Raw genomic sequence first — 23320 nt, forward strand, 5'->3', positions numbered from 1 at the left:
CGGAAAAAAAAAATACTACAAGAAATAATTAAATTTCTCCTTTCCCCTTCCCTTTCTTCACAAAACTCTTTAGCTCTTAGGAGCTCTTTGACTCTCTGAAACAACACAGAATCAAGGGATATATAACACTCACTATCATATTTGCACAGCAGACCTAAGGGTAAGGCTCGGTATACGAGTGTCTTGCAGACCATAATTAGATAAGACCTTCAGCAGTTTAAGCACACCCTCAGCATGAATGTATATGAATAAAACACATCTCAAAAATGGCCAGTTAGTGATAAATAGCTTTAACGTCGGTCTTCATTAGAATGAGACAGAAGAACAGACATGGATATTGCCATTACAAATGCATTTCACTCCTATCATCACAGTAATTTTCAAGTTGTACCTACCAAAAGAAAAACTTTGCTGTCAGGCTTGACTTTGTGTTTCTCCATGTATTTTATGAGGCTACTATTGGCATATCTGAAAAATACAGTTAAAGAAAGACATTTCTGAAATAATACAGCATTAAGAACATGGAACCATACCAAGTGATCACAAAAACATTTACCAGCCCTTAAAAGGTAAACTGTAAAAAGAACTGCTATAAGAAAACATGTCAGATATTTATCTAGCAGTGGCACACAAAGTGTGCTTTTCACTAACAGGAGTAGTATCAACTGTGTACAGATATTTCCACGGAACATGCAACTTTTACAGTGTATGGATAAGCTGTTGACATGGACATATGACAGAGAAACTCAACTTGAAGTTTATACTCTAGTTTTCTAAAGCAACTCTGCCACAGAAAGTATACAGCAGTTTATAACAGCACAACAGCTAAGCTATTAACTTGCTTCCAGTTGCAATTTGGCAGAGCAGTTAGTTTACCATTCTGTCTCCTTGACCCCAACCTGCAGCAAGCCATACAGTCCTTATAGCTCCCAAGCTCAAAAATGCCCCAAATATGGATGACCTGTGCCTTGCCTTTAATCTACAAATCCAGAGGTTATCTATAGCCATGTTCAAAAGAAAGAAGCTTCGTGCACAGATAAGCTTAGTATCTTGTCTAAAGCCAGCATAATGAATCCAGGCCAGAGCTGGAAACAGAATCCAAAACTCCTGAATCCATGTCCTCTGCCTTACAACAGAGTCTGTGTTGCTCCTCACACCCTCTGATCTATCAACACCACTTGACTAATTCAGCCAAAGGACCAGAAAACACTAGAAGTGAAAAATTCTCAGATCTTAGATAGGCTTTGCATCACAACCTATTGAACACATTACCTTCCATAGAAATTTCTGTCCACTACTTTACTGTCTCCGCGTATCTGCTGGTCAAAAGGACCAGGGAGGTGCTTCCCTATTCTTTCTCACACAAAATGAATGACGTTATCTTGAATAGCTAATACAAGTGGTTTAAGCAAGCTCATTTGTCTGTGCCTGCCACAGATTAAATGGCAGTTATGACGACGCCTTCCAGAGAAATGAGGAGACCACTTAGTTGATGCTTTTACCAGGCAGCTAAAGGAGAGAATACCATTCAAGCAAAACCACTAATTCAAACAGGACAGCTGTCATAGCATTAGAACCCAAACACGCCAAAATCCCCTCCCCAAAAAGTCAGAGGATAGGAGCCAATTTCTGCCTATCTGTTACATTCACTGAACTGTTGTTGCGTTACCATCACTTACGTTGTTCTCCTAAAATCTTTCTGAAGAGTTGGATATTCTGGCATCTTCCTTATGTCTTCCCAATCTTTATCTTTGGTGGGGGGGAAAAAGGAGAAGCATTTACAATTCTGAAAGTGTAGGTTAAGTAATACACAAGAAGAAATAACTAAAGCAGTTGTTTGACTTTCTGCTTGTTGGCCAGTGCTATTGTTCCATAATTGTCAGCATTTCCAAATCCATCAAACTGACAGCTTCTTTGTACCTATACAATCAACTAGTCATTTCCTTCAGGAAAAAAAATCAACTCAGTAGCAGTAGATCTGACGCTTTAATGAAAATAAATTACCTGCAGGGAATCCCATTACACTGAAAATGCGATCTAGCTGATCGTGATGAAAAGGGTTACTTGTTTTGATGTCCTCCTGGCGACAGTGAAATATAGGTTCCGAAGTCAATAGTTCAGCAAATATGCAACCAATTGCCCAAATATCTAGGAAAGAAAGAGAATAATTCATGCAAATTTACTGTACTTCATCACTCTGGTTTTTGTTTCTGCACGATTTCTCAACAAGCTGTATAACCACAGTAGGATAAAATGCTTCACAGTATAATTACATACAGTACTTTAAAAATAATGTGTTAATATAATACATAAAAAAGGGTAAAATCTGGAGATACAGGTTTTTTCAATCAGAATTAGAGTCTCCAAATTCTGTTTCAAGTTGTACACTGGCAGTCCAGCACTTAACGTATTCACAGTTATGGCAGAAACCTACACAATATTTGCTGATGACATAGCTTAAATGGCTTCAGCTGACCATCAAAACCAAACCATAAATCGCCCATAAAGATACATTGACAAAAAAATTCTATCACATATTTCAGAACAATTCCAAACAGATAATTGATAACCAAATAAATACTAAGAAGGAAAAGACTAATGACTCATAAGTTTAGCTAAATAGTGCAAGCTAGTTAAAATGGAGAAACTAGATCCTAATTTTAATCGAGAAGAAGAGTGATTACCAAACATTAATTAAAAAAAAAAAATCCTGCTTGACAACTGACTCCCACTGGAACAATACTGGAACTGTCTCATCTACATCTCATGTATGAAAACGACAGCATGATATACTGATGTTTTAATGAAAGAAAATAACAATCTCTATTTCATAAATTTCTCATTAATATGCTTTTCAAAATTAAATCTATTGTGGACAAGAACATTAGTTTCATTTACAGGAGAAGAAATTTCTAGATTACATGTATTCGTTCTAGTTACTACTATCATCACCCATCTTAGTGTTCTGTATGACCCAAATGCTTTATTATGCATCTTAAAATGAAAGTGTGAATTTGTCAGTGAGAAGAAGGTTACTAGCAGAAAAGAAATGGATTTGCTACCTTGAAAAATACGTGTCTGGGATATGACTCTGGAAAAAGATTTTGAGATCAGATGAATAATGAGCACAGATTGCTGAATACAAGAGTGTGGAGACTGGCTTAGTAGTTGAGGTTAAACTAGATGACCCTGGGAAGCCTTTTGGATTTTATCGAACTTAATAGCATAAATATAGAAAACAATTTACCCTTAATTTATAGGTGTAAGAGATAAAAAAATCACCTAACGGGAGTTTGGTTGATTAGATTCAGACTAAAGAGAACACCAAGAGAAGTCTCTTGTTTCTTGCAACTAATCTGACTCAAAACCCCACCTGCTGCCAATGATGGTGTTTGGCCCATGCTGCCCGGGACACACATGGTCTCCTGAAGAAAGTAAAAAAGCACTACTCTATGTAGGGAATGAAACAAGAGCCATCACACTCTTTTTGTCAAAACAGGTCAGTTCCATTTCCATCATGTTACAGGTGTGGAGCTTGGGGTGTCCCAATTTATAAGCCTTTTCCCCTACTTTCTTTACAGGAAATTCTGATAACATTTCATTCAGACTTTAGTTTCAACAGGGTATAACTTGCTCTGTGCATTACATCACTTTCTCAGGGTTTTATCTTCCTTTGATTTTCTCATTAGCCTCATCTGCATGAAAACAAGATCTTTAGCTCTTGAGATTTTATCTGCTCAAGCAGCTAATGCAGCATATTAATCACAATTCCTGCATGGGTAGTAGGCATAAATGACCTACTCCAGAATAGAAATTGCTTACTATTTGAAGAATAGCATCTTCATTTAGCAGCATCTATTCACTCCTTTTCATACTAGATAGCAAATCCTTTTGGAGACGGTTTATCTAGAGGCCAAAGGAGCTGCAGCCCTCTTGGTTTTCACAGCTTTCTGCAGTGCTCACTGTCCATCACATAGTGAGGAAGAGGCTGGGCCACTGCTCATTATTCTATTCTATACTGCTCTACCCATATTGACCTTTTCCTTTTAAAGAAAAAAGATCTAGTATTCTTACTGACAGCAAAGCTGAACCGGGAAATCTCCGTGATGTGACACAACAAACTTCAAAACTCTGTTCCTCCTTCATCAGCTGAAATGTATGAGAGCAGAACCACTGTGGCAACACATTCCCACTTCCTGACTCTGTGATTCATACAGAAAGCACATTTTAAACCCTTTCAGAATTCAGAAAGATAGTCATTGTACCAACTGGAAGTTACATCTGAATAAACACTGGTAAATCCCAAGCTGTTGTTGTATTTTCTATGGGATGGCATTACTGGACAAGTCAAGCATGAGAATACTTCTAGCTCTGATCAGTCATTATAGTCTCTAGTAGTTCACAGTGCTGGGGTTCAACCCTTTAGGTCTCTTGCCAGATAATATTAGTTCTTTGAAGCTGAAGAGTAAGTAACCCAAAATACTTAGTACACAAAACCTGAAGCTTTAACTTCTGTAAGTGAAGATTAAACAGCTGGAAGAGGTCTTATAGCCATGCAGCTCAAGCAGGTCAGGGTCTTCTCTTCGTGAATCTAACTTACATGTAACCTGATCTCGAGCACATCCTTGGCACATATTGAAACTATTCTCACAGTTAATGATTTTCTGCCAAGTTTGGCTAGTCCCCCCTGCCTTTTTTTTTTTTTTTTTTTTTTTTTTTAAGATAACATTCATAATTTACAGTAATTATTTACCATGTGTGGCATTTTTCTGGCAGGAATGGCTCATTAAATTCTGGCAAGTTTAAAAGCTTCATCAATACAAGCAGTCCTAATCAGTATTTATCTCCTACATTGTTCATAGTAGTCAACCAAATACTAACTTCAGCTCTAACTATGGAAAAATGTGTCAATAATTAGCAATTTCCCTATCCAGTGCCATTTCATATGTTTTCAGTTTGTGGTCCCTAAAAAAGATTAATGATTATTACATCTATTCCAAAACTATTCCAAATAAGAAGTACTATCCTTCAGAAACAGGCATTTACAGGGGCAAAGCTTAAAACACATAAGCAGTATTTTTCAACTACAGTGCATTATTAATCGAGTGCACATCTGCCTCTAGCACAAGAGGAACTTATAATACTGTATAACAATTACATAATAAATAAAATTTCTGTTTAAAAGCAACCCTCAAAAATAAGAGGCAAACTACAGACAATATCCTTTTTAACTTGTTATGTATCAGAACCACCAAAAACAGGGTCACACAGATCCTACAAGGTTGCATTGGATATTAAATGTTTTCCTGTCTGATGTGCCAGAAGGATCCTAATAAATATACCAGAGTAATACAAACATTCCTATAAGGATACTTCTGTTTCCTACACTTTCCTCTACTATCATTAGGTTTCAGAAATGATCCGTGGTAAAAGGTTTTTTACTGTTTGGGGTTTTTTTTGTTGTTGTTTGTTTTTTAGGGGTATTTATTTGGTTGGTTGGTTGGTTGGTTATTTTTTTTACTTTGCCCTCCAAGACTTCCAGACTCCCCACTTTCCCCAAGTTTACACCAAACCTGAGTGCAAGTCAATTTTGCTCCCTGGCTCTGGAAAGAGGGGTGGGAGTGAAGGCCTTCGTAGCATACTCCTTTCTCTAGACTCCTCACCTAACAGTTTGCTCAGGTCCTACTCAAACCTACTCACCAGTGAAGCATCCTTCCACTGTCACAGTATTTCACAAGTACTACATAATTTTATAGAAGGAAAAAAATAGCCTTTTAAAGCTGGTCACTTTTGGTTGGTAAACAGACTTTCCATATATATGCCTGGGTGCACAGATTATTAGAATATTTGTATGGCTGTCCGTGTCCCAGTTTTAAAACCTGTGACTCTTACAGCTTTATAGGTCAGCTACTAAAGCTGAGAAAATCCTGCATGTCCCACTCTACTTTAGCGCTGCAGCCAAGGAGCAAATACAAAAGGATGCTGACATAGCTGTTTTAATGATAGGGCTGATTAAGCAGACAAATGCTCATGTATTCTTTCCTTTCTATGCCACAGTAATCTCATTTCTGTATTTGTTCCAATATTTTGGAAACATTCTTTAAGAATATTACGACCGTTTCAGACAATAAGACAATTTATTGAGCAATAGCCTTGATTCTCGAAAAGAAACATCTTTTCCCATGCATATTAACTAAAATGTTTCACTGAACCCAGGACACAATTCAAGATTAAATACTTTGTAATTCTTAACTATATCCAAGAAAAGAAATACATAAACAAGCTCTCAGTCTCATATAATTCTTTAATAAAATTCTGTTAAAGAAAGTAAGTCAAGAAACGGAAAACATCTATTTAGCTGCAATCGATCTGAGGAATTCATCATTAGTGAGGTTTGGTTTAAGAGCATCAGTACTTTACCCAACCTGCTTTTTTGTTGTTGTTGTTTGTTTCAAACACAAAGTCTAGACTCTAAGACGCATCCGAATGCTGGTAAAGGAAGTGAAGAGCGGAGGGGCACCAGAACACAGCTCCTCTATGTCAACCAAGGGCTAGTGCAACAACCAGGGTAACCAAAAGTTAGTTAGCAAGGTCTTAGCCCAAACAAGGCAATCCAGGTCACCTATAAGAGCTACAATGTTTATGTAAGATTCACCAAAACTTTCAATTCAAGGCAAGAACAACAAATACACCAATGGACTGGAAAACCGAAAGGGGGCTGTGCAGGCCAACATGTCTAATTTTTTCAAATAATTATCAATTGGTCTAAAGAAAAGGTATAACTTCTTTATGAAAAATCTTGCATGTCTTATGCTGAGCACAGCAGCAGATTCTAAACTTACCTGGAATATTTACACACAGAGACCTAGGAGCATAGAGATACTATAGAAAAAGAGTTTATTAATTTTTACACTGGTTTTAAATACCTAGAAATTAGATTTAAGAGAATAATATATCCTTAAAGGGGAATTTCTCATTTCTTTGGTTCGATAAGGTGAACAGGAGATACCTGTTACATACTTGTTGCTATCACACACAGACACGAGGGAAAGATCTTCCCATTCGTACATTAAGGTCTCAATTTTTATATGCTTCATTTAAACTTTAGCCAGCAAAAGAGAAGGCTGAGGAAGAAGTGGTTACTAGCCTTTTAAATTTGACACGTTCTGTGGAGAACTGAGAATGGGGTCAAACATGTACATGCGACAGGCTTTTCAAGGGGAAGCAAAAAGTGGTGTCAGTAGGCTAAGGGTCAGAAATTTGCTATCACTCATTGATAAGTTAGGCAATGTTTACCTATCTTTAACAAACAGCATCTCAACAGAACTTGACTGAAGAAGAGAAATTTATACTGTAAAGCCACAAAGACGACTGTTCTGCAGACAGAAAAAATACCTCTCAGTAATCTGAAGGATGCTCACAGCCAGCCAAACGTGTATCTAAGAGCAATGTTTTATTTCGAGAGCGCGTAATCTCCTGTGCCATGACATAGAGTCAAGATAATTCAAAACTTTTAAAGACAAACCCATATTAATTCAAATCAGTCATGAAATCTATTATCCTCACACTTTTTACCTGTATGCCTCCATCCTAGCCTTTTAAACTAAGCTGCCCTTTTCTCACGTTTGTACTAAGAATTTAATTAATTTCAATTACTACACCTTAAAAACTTTGAAGCATTGACTGAAATTCTGAGTTCACCAAAATGAACGGTAATTTTCTACAGGGCTTTAGTGGGCCAAGATTTTTTCATTCTCTCTAAACAGAGTTATTTTAGGTTGTCAAAATATTTATTTTCCCACTTAAATTTCTATTCCTCAGTATATCAGCATTAAATGAAGATCTTGGATCATGTGATTTCAGACTTCTGCTATGCATTAGACACATTATCTAGCTTGCAACATTACACTTAAATTACTGTGGTAAGTTTGACAACACAGGTACAACAGATTTAATATGGGGAGTGGTAATAGGACCAGAGGCCCTAAGTAGTCCTCTCATGCAGCAAAAATATGATTGCAAACAAAGAAACCCTGTTAAAGAACTTAAATCCTTAGTTTACAGAACTTTACACCCCAAAATTTGGAAATTCTAGGTTTATGGTTCTATATGCAACCTTCTATTTTCCTTGTGCAGCCTATGTACTGAAGAATACAGGAATCCTCAAGGCAGGGAAAACGCAATCTTATCAACAATTGTACCACAGAGCACAAGAATTAAACTCTTACCAACATTAGTAGCTCGAGAATTAAAACTTTTACCAACATTATACCGCTTTTGTAAGGATTTTCAGTGCCTGTCTTCCCAAACGCTCCCCCTCGCCCCCCCCAATCTTATATACCACATTTTCACCAGCAATTCTTCAACTCTTCAGTTGTGTCTCCAAGACTGTATAAACTACAGATTAACTACGTTAGCTAGCAGTAGAGCAGGCTATCATCCTTGAGAGACAGAATAGAGTGATGGTTGCATGAATGCAGAATAGAGTGATGGTTCCATATTCTTTTTTCTCTCAGTTCTTCTTCCAGAAACTGGGGTGGGCTCCAGCCTCAGGTGATGTCGCTTCAGGACAGGGAATTAGGTCACTGGGACAAGCACTGAGTTCTGGCAAGGAAAGTGTGTTACAGCCTAATTTTTTCCCTAATCCTAAACCTTCAAGATTCATCAGAGATGGCAGAGGGCTATTATTTTTATGCCAACTCTAGCATCTCCAAGTGCTACTTTTGTTCCAGCAACAGCAGTGCTTACACCTCAGAGGGTCCAAGAGGTAGTCTGGCGGGCTGCCAAAGCTCTTCACAGAAACAAAATTAAAAAGAAAAACGTTCTTTCAGTGACAACTCATCAAAAGCACAAGGAATGTAATGGGTGACACAAAAGGCAGCTTTGCAGCCTCAGGGCTACTTCCCCCTACCAAATATCAAACAACTACAGCAAGTGAAGGAAGTATGAAAGCTTCTCATTGCAAAGGTCACAAGTCTTTCCTATATTGCAAAGCATTAGGCAGATCTAATACAGAAATTGTCACCATTTCCTCCCATAATGATGAAAGAATTAAGAACAGGCAAGATAATGCCACTGTTTGGTAAAACAGTATTTACAAAGCTTTTCAGGGAACACCCACAGCTTTGCATTTGCAATTTATCACATGAAAAAAATGATTGATGGTGTCATCTGATCATAGGACTGCAAAACCAGGAACTCCTAATTCTTAACTATGGTGCTTTAGCATTAATTTCCCCCCTCCTTCTCCATTTTTTTTTCCATTTTATTCCATCACTGCAGTTAAGTGTCCAATATCATATAAACTATATTGTACAAATAGCATAGCATATTAGCACATTGTTGCCATTTTCTGTGCTCTTCTGAACTGTAGCGAATGAGAAGAGAGCAGTACATATTCTTTGAAAGGGAAATACACTTTTTTTTCTAATTAAATGCAGAGTATTTTCACAAACCAGCTTTTCTGTACACAGTGGAGCTCTTTGGAGGTTAACTCCATGCTAAATGAAGAGGGACAGTGAGTTTATAATCTGTTGTGTGCTCTCACTTGGCTTGTGTCATTAACTATTACAACTTTTTACTAGGTCCAACGCATCAACAGCTTCAGAGCTAACATAAGGTGAGCAAAAGGTCTGCTATCTGGTAGACTGAGCTATAACAAGGAACATGTGTGAAGAGTACTTTCCTGGCCTCTTCCAATTCATAAGCCATGACAGTCTTTTCTGGGAGTTATTAAAGCTTTTGATGCCTACCTTATTTCAGTCAACAGAGAGGAATGCACATGAAGAAATCTTGCCTCTTAGGCACAGAGAAGCTTATTTGTACTTCTAAACAAAGTGCTTTACAATATCTTAACATTTCTGTTACTAAGGGGTGCAGCCTTACAGCTATTTCTAATAAGGCACTGACAATAACTCTGACATAATTATAAGCGATTCCATTGGATAAGCAATGAAATAAACTGCTGTGAAATGTAATTCTGCTGTCAGTCACAGCTATTGCCAAGACATCTACTTGTGAAGCAATCCCACCTGTACTGAGAACAAGTCATTCTACTCAATCAGTGCTGTTGTGTTGAAAGTTTCATTTATTTATTGCTGAAATAATTGCGCCTGAAGATCAAACTGATGGATTAGCTCTGCACCAGAAGTATGCATCTTGTTATGGTAGTAGGTAGTTGGTTTTCAGCCAAAATCAACTTTTGTAAGTGAACTTTTCAGATATGGTAGTAAACAGAGCACATTAAAAGTCTTCATTACTGCACTAGTTAGCTAAGGTAAAATGTTTACGGAACCAGGTTTTACAACAGACAACCTTCTGGATCTTTAAATGGCAACCTCATGTTTCATTTAAGAAAATGAAATCAGCCTTTAGTCCAGTGCTTTGTAAAGGAAGCCTTAAAAAATAAAACTGAATCAAACATCTCTGAGATGCAAGTTCAATTCTGCATCAAACCATTCACCTCATATATAAAAGGAACAACGTATTTGCAGTATATCCCAAAGAATCACAGTATATCCCAACTGACATGTACAGAACAGAACTGAGTATGAAGAGAAATGCTGAGTCTTGCTTTTTCCTGTCATCATTCATGTCCCATTTCCACATTAGAATCCATTATTTGCTCTGGGCTATGACAGACATTGCAAGAAGAACTCCTGCCTTACTTCCCTAAATCTTTTTTTTTTTTTTTTTTTTTAACTGAGCTCACAGCATAGGTTGCTTGAGAGGTTAGAGAATCAATCCTGCTGCTGCAAAGCTCATCTGCCTGGTAAAGGGCAAAGTCAGTGAGATACTAGGGAAGGAAAAGCTTGCTCACATAAGAGGCCCTAAAGTTGGGAAGAACATGAAACTGATACTCTGAGGGAAAAATAATTAGAAGAAAAAAAGACATGGAACTGAGACTATTAGTGGCAGGGAGGCTTTTTTGACCCACAAATCATTGATGATTTTTGATGTACATGGGGCTAAGCATAGATGGATTTTTTAATGCACCTCTTGTTCAAAGTGGTTTTTAAATCACAAAGCTATTACTATAGAGAATATTCTGCCTTCTGAGTATTTTTATGTTATTTTATTCTTCCTGCTCCAAAATAATCCATGTACAGTTAAGTCATAGCAATCACCACACAGCAGCAAATCTGCCAAAATATTGAATAAGAAGGCAAAAGCACCTGGTTCTTCCTTTCATATGTTTTGCAAGAGGAGAGAATCGTGAACATATGAAAAAGCATTGGGTGACCATGAGTGGAAGTTTACAGATTAATTTACAGGACAATCTAAATCAGGAGAATTAGCTGTGATTAAAGATTCAGTGGTTTTGTTTTCCTTTTCTTTTTTAATGTCCAGAATGTGTATATTTCTCAAGCTAACTGCAAATGCTAAGTGACATCCCAGGTCCTCAGACAAATTAATCCCTTCACTAACAAAAATAATTCATAACATACTTGTACTGAAGCTCCCTATTATCATTAACTGATTTTATCTTCAGGACAATACTACTAAGTAGCATCCCTACTTCACAGATAATGAAACAACACATAGGATGGATTAAATGACATGCTGTAAGCTACATACAACGCTTAGGACTGAATCAGTATTTAAATCCAAGTCTCCTGAAGACCCAGCTTACTTTCCTAAGAGATGAAACCTTACTGTCTGCCCCATGTTAGAACACCTCCATTGGTTTTATAACAGCAGAGGCAGGTCTGACCCACTGCACTGTTCTCATTCTCCTGACTATTAAGCTAGTACACACTCAAACCTCTCAGACTTTTCAGAGTTGACAATGGCCGCCAGCTTTACTAGCTAATTTCCAGACATCGACATATTTGAGAAGCAAGAGCAATACAGCAGTTAGAAGAAGGCAGGAACTAGTATGCTAGATCTTATAACAGTTCATGTGTTAGTGTGTAACAATCCTGTGGACGATATTCCTTGAGTTGCTGTCAGCATCTCAAGCTTCCCAATATATTTATTAATGTAGGTTTAAAATGTTCTATTTAAGTGACCTAATAATCCTTTATAAAACTTTACATTTCTTAGGTGATTGCAGTGATAAGATTGTGGAGTGTAGCAAATGCCTGTTGTTTTGTTTTTTTTTTTTAAAAAGAAACTTGTATGGTATTTTAGAGACCACTGTCAAGCAAGAGGAAAAAACAGCAGTAAATCATCCAGCACCTGCAATAACTAGATAAGAGAGCAACAATTAATCTTTGGTCTTAAAATATTTTGCCTCTCAGAAAAAGCATGAGAACTGTGATAACCAAAATGAAGAAAGTTTACCACATGCCAAAACAAGTTTACCACAAAATATCATCTGAATCCAATTACTTCCCATGTCATATAACATTGCCCAGGGCATGAACAAGGCTCCCTTCCTGGTGTAGCCTGAGTTTTTCTTTTCAGAATGCATAAATGAATATTTTCCAGACTTCTCTACTTTTCTAGTTTTTCCACAACCCCTTCCCCTCAAATCACAACATCTCACAAACAGGAATGTGGATCCCTATGCAGCAAACAGAAGCTGACTGACTATAGATTTGCTCTTCTTAATTATCTCTCATGGATGTTTAAAAGCAGTCCCCATACTCCCATGGCTCCACAGACCACAGGTGGGAACCTCCCCTGTATATTTTTCCTGAAGACTTTTCAGGCTTCTGGTTGGCCTCATTTGTGATTTCTGGTTTACCAGATTTTCCAAATAGGTCTTATTTTTTTCCTCCTTCCCCCCAACCCTCCCAGAACAAGAGACCAGAAGAGCTTTAGGCATCAGTCCAAGATTTCCAGAGGCCCCACAGCCCAGCCATCATGCCAACAATCTGTGCGTGCACAGTAAGGACATCTGATGCACTCAGAACGTGTGGGACTCGCTGCATAGGCAATATGGAACACATATGCACGTATTTCCATCCTAAATCCTACATAATACACCCCAGATATTTCCCTCTCTTTTTCCTGCATGGAGTCGAATGGAGTTGTTGAAACTCTGACGAATCCCAGCATTTTTTATAAATTCATTCCCTCTGATACACCTAATATTTTCCCATGACATTTGCTTTCAAAGGCATTTTGATACCTGCTTATACCTTTCACACGTTTCTAGCTTCCATAACCATATGTTAGTGTGGAAATAGAATGAGGTGACAGTGCACTGCCCAAGCTTTGAATTACAGTTTCTCTATACCTAAATCTTGTTTGGGCTAGTAAATGCAGTTGCCACATGGCCATTTCTGACATTCCTGCTGACTTATAATCTAGACAAGTGAGGAAAGGTAACTAAGCAATAGAGATTTCTCAGGTTCTCAGATTTATTTTTTCACAATAAATAATCCCATCCTTTTTCAGTGCAGAACAGTGTTTTAGCCTTGCTTAACGGGTGGTTGAATGATCACTCTAGAGAACTTTTTTGCCAACAAAATCCAAACCATCTAAAATACTATAAGCCATGTGATGCCATTTATCAAATATACTATTTCTTTAATTAAGGCAAGCGGTAAAGAGGTAAGATAACATGCTCTTGTTTGATAGCACTGCTAACTATACAAGCTGCAACTTGGTAAAAAACAAGTCTTAATTATGCTGTTTCCTTGATATTATGCTACAAGATGCCCCAGAATGAATCATAGTAGAGACTACCACATGCTTTTTGAAAAACCTATGATGAAAAAGAGTTCTTACTACTTACTTTACTTACTACAACATTCTTTCTATTTTGATGTTCCCAAAGTGAAAAAAAAAAAAAAAAATCTGATTAATGTCTCCTTTCAAGCTGAAAGCCAGCTTACCTTTTCCTTCATTTTGCCACAGTCATTTCCTTTACTTTCCTTAAAATTATACTACAGAAATCTTTGCCCATCAATGAAAGGAGCACTGTACCTTGCCACTTACTTCAACCTTGTTTCTTTAGTATTTTGAGTGTAAAGGCATTTTCTGTTGTGCTGGAGACTTTCTAAAAGTTCAGTAATTTTATTAACATTTCCATGATCGCAAGCATGTTACATTTTCGCAATTACTTGGTTTCACCTGAAGCTTGTTCAAGTTACTTTTATTTGTATATTTTACTTCTTTGCTAGAGTATTAGGATCTGATGAACACATGGGAACAGATTCTGCTTTTAAATTATGGTGCTGGAAATGCAGACCAACTTCCACAGCCTACAATAAATTCAGTACAGATTTATATTGTGGTAACAGAACAGAAAGTGACCTTTGGCTTCTACACCACCATTTTCCCAATTTGCATTCATCTGGTAAATTAGTTGCTTGTAACAATGGTAGCAGATTATGTAGTAAACTTTATTAACATGTAGGACTTACATTATAAAAGTTCACAGTTCAGAAAATTAAATATTATTGCCCATGAAACCCTAACATGGGCTTTTTACTATCCTTTTAACACGCAGAAAGCAAAAGCTGTTTCTGTTTTTCAGCAACAGTGTTTTCTTGACTCCTGTATCTCCTTAAAACATGATGTTATACACATGATGAACAACTACTTGTTCTGCAAGCAATAAAAAAAAAAATAGAATATTTCATTACTATGAAGGAACAAATTAAATAAAGGGGGAAACGTCACTGAAAAACTACCTCTAAAATAATGAAATATGCTTATATATTGTCTTGTGTAAAACATAGCTCTTTCTAAACAGACTGTATTTAGTTGCCTAACTTGTAAAAGCATACCTAAAGGCTTTATTACAAGAACAAAACCAAACTATCTACTATAGTAGACACTGTCCAGGATATTATGAATACACTGCTAATAATTAACATTGCATGTGAAACTAAGATAAGGAAGAGAGTATTAGATACAGAATACAGAAAATATATTTAAAGTAAAATAAAATCAAGACTAAGCCAGTAAAAACCTCAGCAAACATCTGAATTATGTAGCAACTGTTGGACAATGTTCAGCGTGTTGCAGCAGAGAACTGATGGCAATGCATTCCTAGTAATTTCAAACAAAAATATTTCTCACAATAGCAAAATTGGAAGAGAATAGACTAAAGCTGGCATGACATTGCTTTTAGCCTGATTTTACTGATATTTACTAATTATACAAAATTACATATTATATAAAATGCATAAGAAAATAGCTGTGGAAAATAAGCAGCTATACCAAATAGCCTGTCATTTCCTTTTTCATAAATGGCTATATCTAATCACCTTTCTTCTAAATTATTATTTCCAACTGAAGAACAGTTAAATGAGAATATTATATAATTTATGAATTATTACTAAAAGTGATACATTAGGGCTCCTGAGAATTATGTAATATTAAGAGATGTTAAAATTACATTTCTTGCAGAGATTTAAGAGAGCTTTAAGAGTTGTGTCCTTTGCCAAAAACATTAGCATTCAAGTTAAACTCTCGCTAGCATGCTTAGCTCATTAAGATTGCCTTTTTTTAAGTGCACATAATGCTAGAAGCAAAACACAAGTCTGGACTCATAAACTGCATGAACATCACTGCTGTCATTTTGTTACCCACTTCTTCCTTCTGCCTTAAAGCTGCACATAGGTCACCTCCAGGTACCTTTATTCTTTTCTCTTCTCTTCAGCCACATGCTCCTCTAATCCTTCAGTCAGCCTACAAATCTCACCTTGCAACCTTCCTTGTTTTTATTTCCCTATTTTTTACTTTGCTGCCCAAACCGTTTTGAGTGCCCTCAGCACTCACACTGCACACCAGGTACTATATGACCCATTCACACCCCTCCTGGGGATTCACTGCTGTGGGTCTGATACAAGAAATAAAAGCCTCAGAAATAATAAACTACTAGCAAAACCAGATCTCTAAAGCAGCAGCATCCTCTGAAGTTTCATAGGGACTCCTTGTCTGTGTTTTAATATAGACTACGTATCCCTCAGGGCAAGAGTCAAGTAATTTATGACATAATTAAAAAAAACAACGGCATTATACTAATTCATTCCTCAAAGAGATATCCTGAGATAACAGTATGTATCACTCACCTAAATCTGCAAACAATATGCTATCTATCAAAAATAGGTAACTGTCAGTTAAGGTAACTTCCCGGTACCACGCATGCAGGTCACTCTGTAATCTGGTCCACTCACAAAATCAACACAGTCAGGGCAGTTTAAGCATCAAATTTACAGGCTTTTAATGTAGTCCTGTTGGTATTTCCTTCACGCACTTCTAGTGACTGTTCTCACCCACTACAGGGTGCGGCAAACAGAGACTTTAGAAGTTAGCATCCCAGTTTGCATGGTGGCCGAAGCAAAGCAGGCCCTAAGAGTCTGACAACATGGGATTGTGCCACAGCCGTGGCGGGATGTACCACCAGGGTCCGTCCCCAGCACCCACTGGAGAAGATAACCCGGGAAATCAGAGGCGTCAAACACAACAGAGCTCCCGAGGGAGGGTGCTGCCACCGAGGACTCAGGCTGCAGGGTGACACCAGCCTCAGAGCGGGAGACACACTCTGGCTGGTGCACCGAGTCACCAGCAAAAGGAGCTGTGGGAAGAGGCGAGCGGACTCTGTAGCATCACGAAGAATAAACAGGACATGAACCAGGTCACCTCAGCGACCTTGCAAAGGTTTCTGGAGGATGTTGGGGTAAATTTCTTCATACAGACACTACACAGGTCACCTTTCAGATCTGCTACTCAGGAAGAAGGAAGAACTGGTTGGGGGATTTGATAATCAGTCACAGCCTTGGCTGTAACAACCATGAAACAGTGGAGTAGTGAAGACAAGTAGCAGAACACAGGCCCTGGCCTTCAGGAAAAACTGGCTGGATCATCAGCGTCTGGGGATGGTGGTTAATGGTTTATACTCTAACCTGGAGGCTGATTACAAGTGAAGTACCACAGAGGCGTACGAGACCTATCCAACTTGGTGTCTGTGGTGGGTTGACCCTGGCTGAACGCCAGGTACCCACCAAAGCTGTTCTGTCACTCCCCACCCTCAGCTGGACGGGGGAGAGAAAATATAACAAAGAGCTTGTGGGTCGAGATAAGGACAGGGAGAGATCACTCAATGAATTACTGTCACAGACAAAACAGACTCAGCTTGGGGAAAATTAACTCAATTTATTACCAATCAACCAGAGTAGGGTAATGAGAAATAAAACCAAATCTCAAAAAACCTTCCCTCCACCCTTGCCTTCCTCCCGGGCACAGCTTCACTCCCGGATTCTGTACCTCTACCCACCCCAGCGGTGCAGGGGGACGGGGAATGGGGTTTACGGTCAGTTCATCACACGTTATCTCTGCCGCTTCATCCTCTTCAGGGGCAGGACTCCTCACACTCTTCCCCTGCTCTGGCGTGGCGTCCTTCTCAAAGGGGTTCAGTTCTTCACAAACTGCTCCAGCGTGGGTCCCCTTCCACGGGCTGCAGTCTTTCAGGCACAGACTGCTCCAGCGTGGGTCCCCCACGGGGTCACAAGTCCTGCCAGAAAACCTGCTCCAGCATGGGCTCCACTCTCCACAGGTCCTGCCAGGAGCCTGTTCCAGCGTGGGCTTCCCACGGGGTCACAGCCTCCTTCGGGCACCCCCCTGCTCCGGCGTGGGGTCCTCCCCGGGCTGCAGGTGGAGATCTGCTCCACCGTGGACCTCCATGGGCTGCAGGGGGACAGCCTGCCTCACCATGGTCTTCCCCACAGGCTGCAGGAGAATCTCTGCTCCGGCGCCTGGAGCATCTCCTCCCCTCCTTCTGCACTGACCTGGGGGGCTGCAGGGCTGGTGCTCTTACATGTTCTCACTCCTCTCTCCGGTTGCCGTTTCTGTGTGCCCTGCAACTTGTCTTCCTTCTTAAATCTGTTCTCCCAGAGGCGCTACCACTATCGCTGATGGGCTCGGTCTTGGCCAGCAGCAGGTCCGTCTTGGAGCCGGCTGGTATGGGCTCTGTCGGACACAGGGGAAGCTTCCAGCAGCTTCTCACTGAAGCCACCCCTGTAATCACCCCCCGCTACCAAAACCTTGCCACACAAACCAAATACAGTGTCTTTACCAATGCCAAGGAGGTGGTGCTGGAACACCGCCCACCAAGTTGTGGATGAGGGAAAACTGGGGAAATGGTTGATATGCTTGAGGGCACAGCTGCCATTCAGAGGGAACTAGAGAGGCAGCAGGAATGAGCCACAGGAAACTCATGAAATTCAATGAGGACAAATACAAAGTCCAGCACCCATGATGGACTAACCCCCTGCAGACCTCCTAATTTCATTTACAGATCCTTAGGCCAAAAATCTGTGTCTGCAACTCAAAGGAAACAGAGCACAATGTTGCAGGTGTGACAGCAGCACAGCATCTGGCCCAGTATTTAGGAAAGAGCTGAACTTTGTTTCCTTATTCAAGAGAGAAAGAGGAGAAAGGCACCCAATAGCTATGGACCCTTAATGGCTGGGAGAAGCAGCTGAAAGGTTTTCTCAGTCCTCCTGCTCCCTGCTTCCACATATATAATTTCTATTGCAGATTTTCCAATAATCACTGTAAGTGCCTACAACATCACGTATCCACTACTCTGAACCAAAGCTGGTTTACCAGAAGAACTTATGTGGTCCATTATCTCCACCTGGTTAGGCAGACACCCTGTATCCATGTCAGGGAGAAACTGCACTGAACTGCTGTTAACAGTGTGATGGTTATGAAACCCTACTTCTAGTAGACCCATTTGCAGCCAGGGTTTACAGACTCACCTTGCTTTTGTTCTTAAGTCTCCACTTTGCCTCACTGATTTGGTAGTCAGTCTACAGGTGGACTAACCACCTGTTCAGGTGGGGGATTGACTGGCTGGAGAACACCCCTGCAGAAAAGGATGTGGGGTTTCCAGTGGATATCAGGCAAAACCTGAGCCAGCAGTGGTATCACTGGTAGTGATAAAGACCAACAGCATCAATAGGATATATTGGCTGTATCAACAGGAGCACAGTCAGTAGATTGAGAGAAGTGATTACTCCCCTTTACTTAGCACTTACTGGAGCACATTTGGGTCACTTGGGGGACCTGAATACAAGACAGAGTTTGATAACCTGGAGCAAGTTCAGTGGAGAGCAACCAGGATGGTCAGAGGCTGGAGAACCTGCTCTGGGAGAGGAGGCTGAGGGACACAGGCTTGTTCAGATTGAAGAGGAACTTATGAGCAGCCTCCCCCAGTACCTATGGAGAGGTGACCGAGATGATGGAGCCAGGCTCTTTACAGTGAGTATACGACAGGAGAATGAGAGATTACAGGCATAAACTGAAACAAAAAGTCCTGACTAGGTATTAGGAAAAAATTCTTCACTATGAGGATGATTTAGCACTGGAACAGGTCATTCAGAGAGGGTGTGGAATCTTTGTTCTAAGCAGTTTTCAAGACCTGGCTGGACAAATCCCTCAGCAGCCTGGTCTGAATTCAGAGTGGACCCTGCTTTGAACAGGGGGATGGATGAGAGACCTCCTAAGGTCCCTTTCAACCTGATTGAATCTATCTGCAATTAGTATTTTACTTTGGACCAGGAGTTTGCTTTTGAAATGGATCAGATTGCCCATACCTATGACACTTCTCAGCTTGAGCTGCAGAGTTATCTCAGAGTACATAAAACAAATTAATTTGGGATGAAATTAAACCAAAAGGTGTGCACCAGCTGCTAATGAGCAGTAGCCTGTTGGACCAGGCCAGAGAAAGCTCAAAGTACTCCTCTTTACCAAACCATGTATAATGTGGATGCTAGGTACTCAGTACCATTTTGCTTTACAGATGCACTTCTATTGTGCCACGCTACTTGCTAATGTAGACATTGTCATCTGAAGAGTTACATTTTTCCATTTCAGCAGATGAAAACGAGCACTAGCATATAAACCCCCTACTTTTTGGCTTTTTGATGCTGACAAACTTTGTCCAAGGATAGAAATGCATGCTACCTGCCTGCAAGACTGGATGTATATATTCTCACTAGAGCTATGCAGAAGTCTTTTTGCCCTTCTTAACACTTGCTGCACATTCTAGGCAAGATCAACAAAGCAAGCAGTGTTTTTCTCAATTCAGGTCCTCCTGCACTGGAGGATTGCAAATGGGAGAGAAGAGCAATAAAGAAATGTGAAGTGCAAGCCTACATCAAAGTCAGGTGACAGTTCATTCATTTTTTAAACTTTTTGCTGTATATGATATTTTGATAAATAGAGGAGTTATCTGGAAAAGCCAGACTGTGAGACTTAATTAAAAGTATTGGTCCACCCAACTGAACATTCAACAGAGATGCTAGTATAGCATGGTGGTTTGTAACTCTCTGAACAAAGGCCCACATAGCATCTCCGAAAACTTCTATAACAGGAAAATGCCAGCAACTCCCAAGAAAGCCACCTCTGTACACATAGGAACGATTTAACCCCATTACAGAGAAACACCATTTCCTCTGCAGTTCTCTTCAGTATATAACCTAATCATGCAGACAGGATACCTCCTGTGCACCTCAGTGTTTTTATTCTCTGAACAGCTAGGCACCGAGGCTGATTGTGCTTATGGAACTTACTAAAGGGGAAGGAGGACAAGAGCCTGGCCACCAGCATTTCCTGAACATGGAGCTTCATAAATTGTCAGGAGTGAATAATCTGCAGATTGCACACAGCACAGGAGACCGCCCTTCTCTTTATCAAGGCACACACTACATAGAACCATTTGGACATGAAGCACCCTAGAAGAACACCACTTTAACAGCCATAGCTCTTTCCCTTTTGAAGGTTTACAACATTACAAGATTTTGGAGCCCATATCAGAAAACCATATAAACCAATGCAAAGAATATTTTTATTTTAAAAACAAACAACACATTTGAAATGTTTAACATTAACCTTAACTCATATTGAAAAATAAAAGCACAGTTCTCAAAGTTTCAATCTGGATTAATCTTTTATGGATTGGATCATACCCCATCTGCTGCTGCTTCAGAAAAAAAACCTAGCTGATCAGCTGATCATCATAACTACTGTAAGGCTACCCTCCTTTACAAAACTTAAAGGTAAACCTCTTTCTTACACAGAACTTACCAATGGCCTTTGTGTAATGTCTGGCTCCAAGTAACAGCTCTGGAGCTCTGTACCAGAATGTCACCACAACTGGATCCAAGTCTGCCAATGGCTTCAAAGGTGAGTTGAACAATCTTGCAAAACCCATATCAGCTGGGGGGGGTGGGGAGAGAAAAGAACATTTAAAATTTTAATACAAATAAATCAGAATTTAACAGAAAAGCAATTGCCAAAAAGCAATTAAAACAAAAGCTCAAAAACATTAAAACTTACAAATCAAAGTTTCTAAGAAAGCAACAAGTTACTTGTAACAATACTGGGCCAAATTTATCTAAGGCTAAATTCCATTTACTTCATTTATAAAACTATGAAGGACAACGTTTGACTTTTAAGTGTTTTCATGATGGTATTGTAAAACTTTACATAACACAGATGCCTGTTTATTTAAATAGGACTGTAACAGAAACCTGGTTAACTAAAGTCAATAGTAGTAGGTCTCTAATGTACATTTTCTCTTTTATTTTTACATATGTTTACAAAACTGTGAGCCCTTGTGACTGTTATGTATTTACCCAAAGTGTAAAACCAAAACAACTGCAGTGTAGATTGTTTTGCACTATTTTTCAAAGTATGCCTCCTACTTGTTTTGGAGGAATGACTCCAGAATCAGGAAAAAGTTTTTAAATGGGAATTCATTAAATCAGCGAGTGTACACTGTTACAGAGGTGTATTCTAAATGCAAGTGTTCATTTTATATAACTAGAAAATTCTCTCTAGAAACAACCTTGTAAGGAGCATTAAGAAATGCTAGACAGGAAAGTACAAAATTCAGGTGTATATTCAAAACCACACATTTTAATCCAAGTCTGAAACTTATATTTTACACAACTTCACCTAAATCTTTCTGCTTCCAAAGTTATGAAATACCAAGTATAATTTTCTTGCAGTTACCCATACTAATACAAGCTGAACGTTTTCAAATACAACAAAAGTTGATGAATAGAAAAGAGGTTCCAATATATTCCTTCTTTCTTGATGATTGCCACATGCTTTATTAAAGAAGTTTATATCCACATGACTAAGGCTTAGGATCCGCACAGGTAATTAGATTTTGGATAAAAACCATCACAGTTACATGTGTTTCCCACCTTGATGCCGAATAGCCTTTTGCATAGCAAACCTTCGGACCTCTGCAAACATGTGCATTGATGTTATTTATATAAAAATAATTAAAACCAAATACAATTTATAACTAACAATGTTATGCTAACTAATCATAGTAAAGTCAAAAGAACCCTGGCCATAGCCATTGTTCTACGTGCTTATTACTTTCTTGTTTCTTACAGATGCTTTTCTCTCACCAGTTATCCTTGGCAAGCTTTATAAATGTCTAATAATATGTTTGGAATCTCTATAAGCTTGTAAACTCAGTGAATGAGATTTAAAATTGAACTAGATATTGTGCATACATACACTCAAAGAATAATGAAGATTTGTTTCTATCTTACACTGAAGATGCAATTTTTTAAGTTTTCCTTAGCTGTGCAATGAAATTTTCTTGAAATGTTTACCTATTTTGACTCTTCCTCTTTCGGGACCTTCACCCATTACCAGAATGTTTGCTGGTTTCTGGAAAACAAAAAGCAGAATATTTAATTGACCAGCCTTTGATGATTATCTTCAAGAATAATAAAAATATGTACATTTATAATGAAAACTTTTCTATAAATATCCTTACAAGTCTAAAATTACCATACCTTTATGTTTTGCTGACATTTAGTGTTTATCCCTAGTTACCAATTTCACAATTAGAAAAATAGTAAAGTACTTTGACATTTCACAGTAAGAAATGCAATCTTTAATTAAATTCGCATTTCCATTTTTACCAGAATGATCACATCCATTAGTGAGATTTTCTTCTACAGGAAAATTTTATACCAGGCTAACATTTATGCTACACATCAGTAATCTGGCAAGAACTACTTTTGCTAGTATAACTTACTGAAAATGATGCCAAATCTTGGTATGCAAATGCATAGATAAGAGTTCCTTTTGTTATCATCATATATAACTACATTTTTAGAGCTGTGCTTGTTTTCAGTGGATGAATGATAAAAATCACATTGGCAAAAGCATTTTTTCCCACAAAGTAAGTTGATTTCATACTATGAGAATTCACTTAAAACAGGACTATACAGACAGCTACATCCACAAGCTTTTGACAGTGTAGACAGCAGCTTTACGAGCAGAACAAAACCTTTATAGGCATTTTATGCAATCTGCAGTTGTTCGTAACCAGCCACTTGTGAACACCATATAAAATCTGCACATGACATCACGGCAATTG

General features: G+C 38.8%; 1 protein-coding gene across 7 annotated transcripts in view; it reads right to left on the bottom strand.

Moving 5' to 3' along the window:
• Positions 1-23320, bottom strand: part of CDK19 (cyclin dependent kinase 19) — a 127299-nt gene that overhangs the window by 13473 nt on the left and 90506 nt on the right. For all 7 annotated transcript variants that reach the window (XR_003926419.2, XR_003926420.2, XM_030035983.2 and 4 more), the window contains 5 exons: positions 22545-22602; positions 20995-21126; positions 2005-2148; positions 1680-1749; positions 396-468 (listed from right to left, as the gene is read on the bottom strand). Coding sequence is in view for 5 of the 7 variants with exons in the window: in XM_030035983.2 (XP_029891843.1) it covers positions 396-468; positions 1680-1749; positions 2005-2148; positions 20995-21126; positions 22545-22602 (477 nt within the window). In the remaining 2 variants the exon portion in view is untranslated. The remainder of the gene's footprint in view (positions 1-395; positions 469-1679; positions 1750-2004; positions 2149-20994; positions 21127-22544; positions 22603-23320) is intronic.

The sequence above is a fragment of the Aquila chrysaetos genome, chromosome 2 (assembly GCF_900496995.4).
Source record: "Aquila chrysaetos chrysaetos chromosome 2, bAquChr1.4, whole genome shotgun sequence".
Taxonomy (NCBI): domain Eukaryota; kingdom Metazoa; phylum Chordata; class Aves; order Accipitriformes; family Accipitridae; genus Aquila; species Aquila chrysaetos.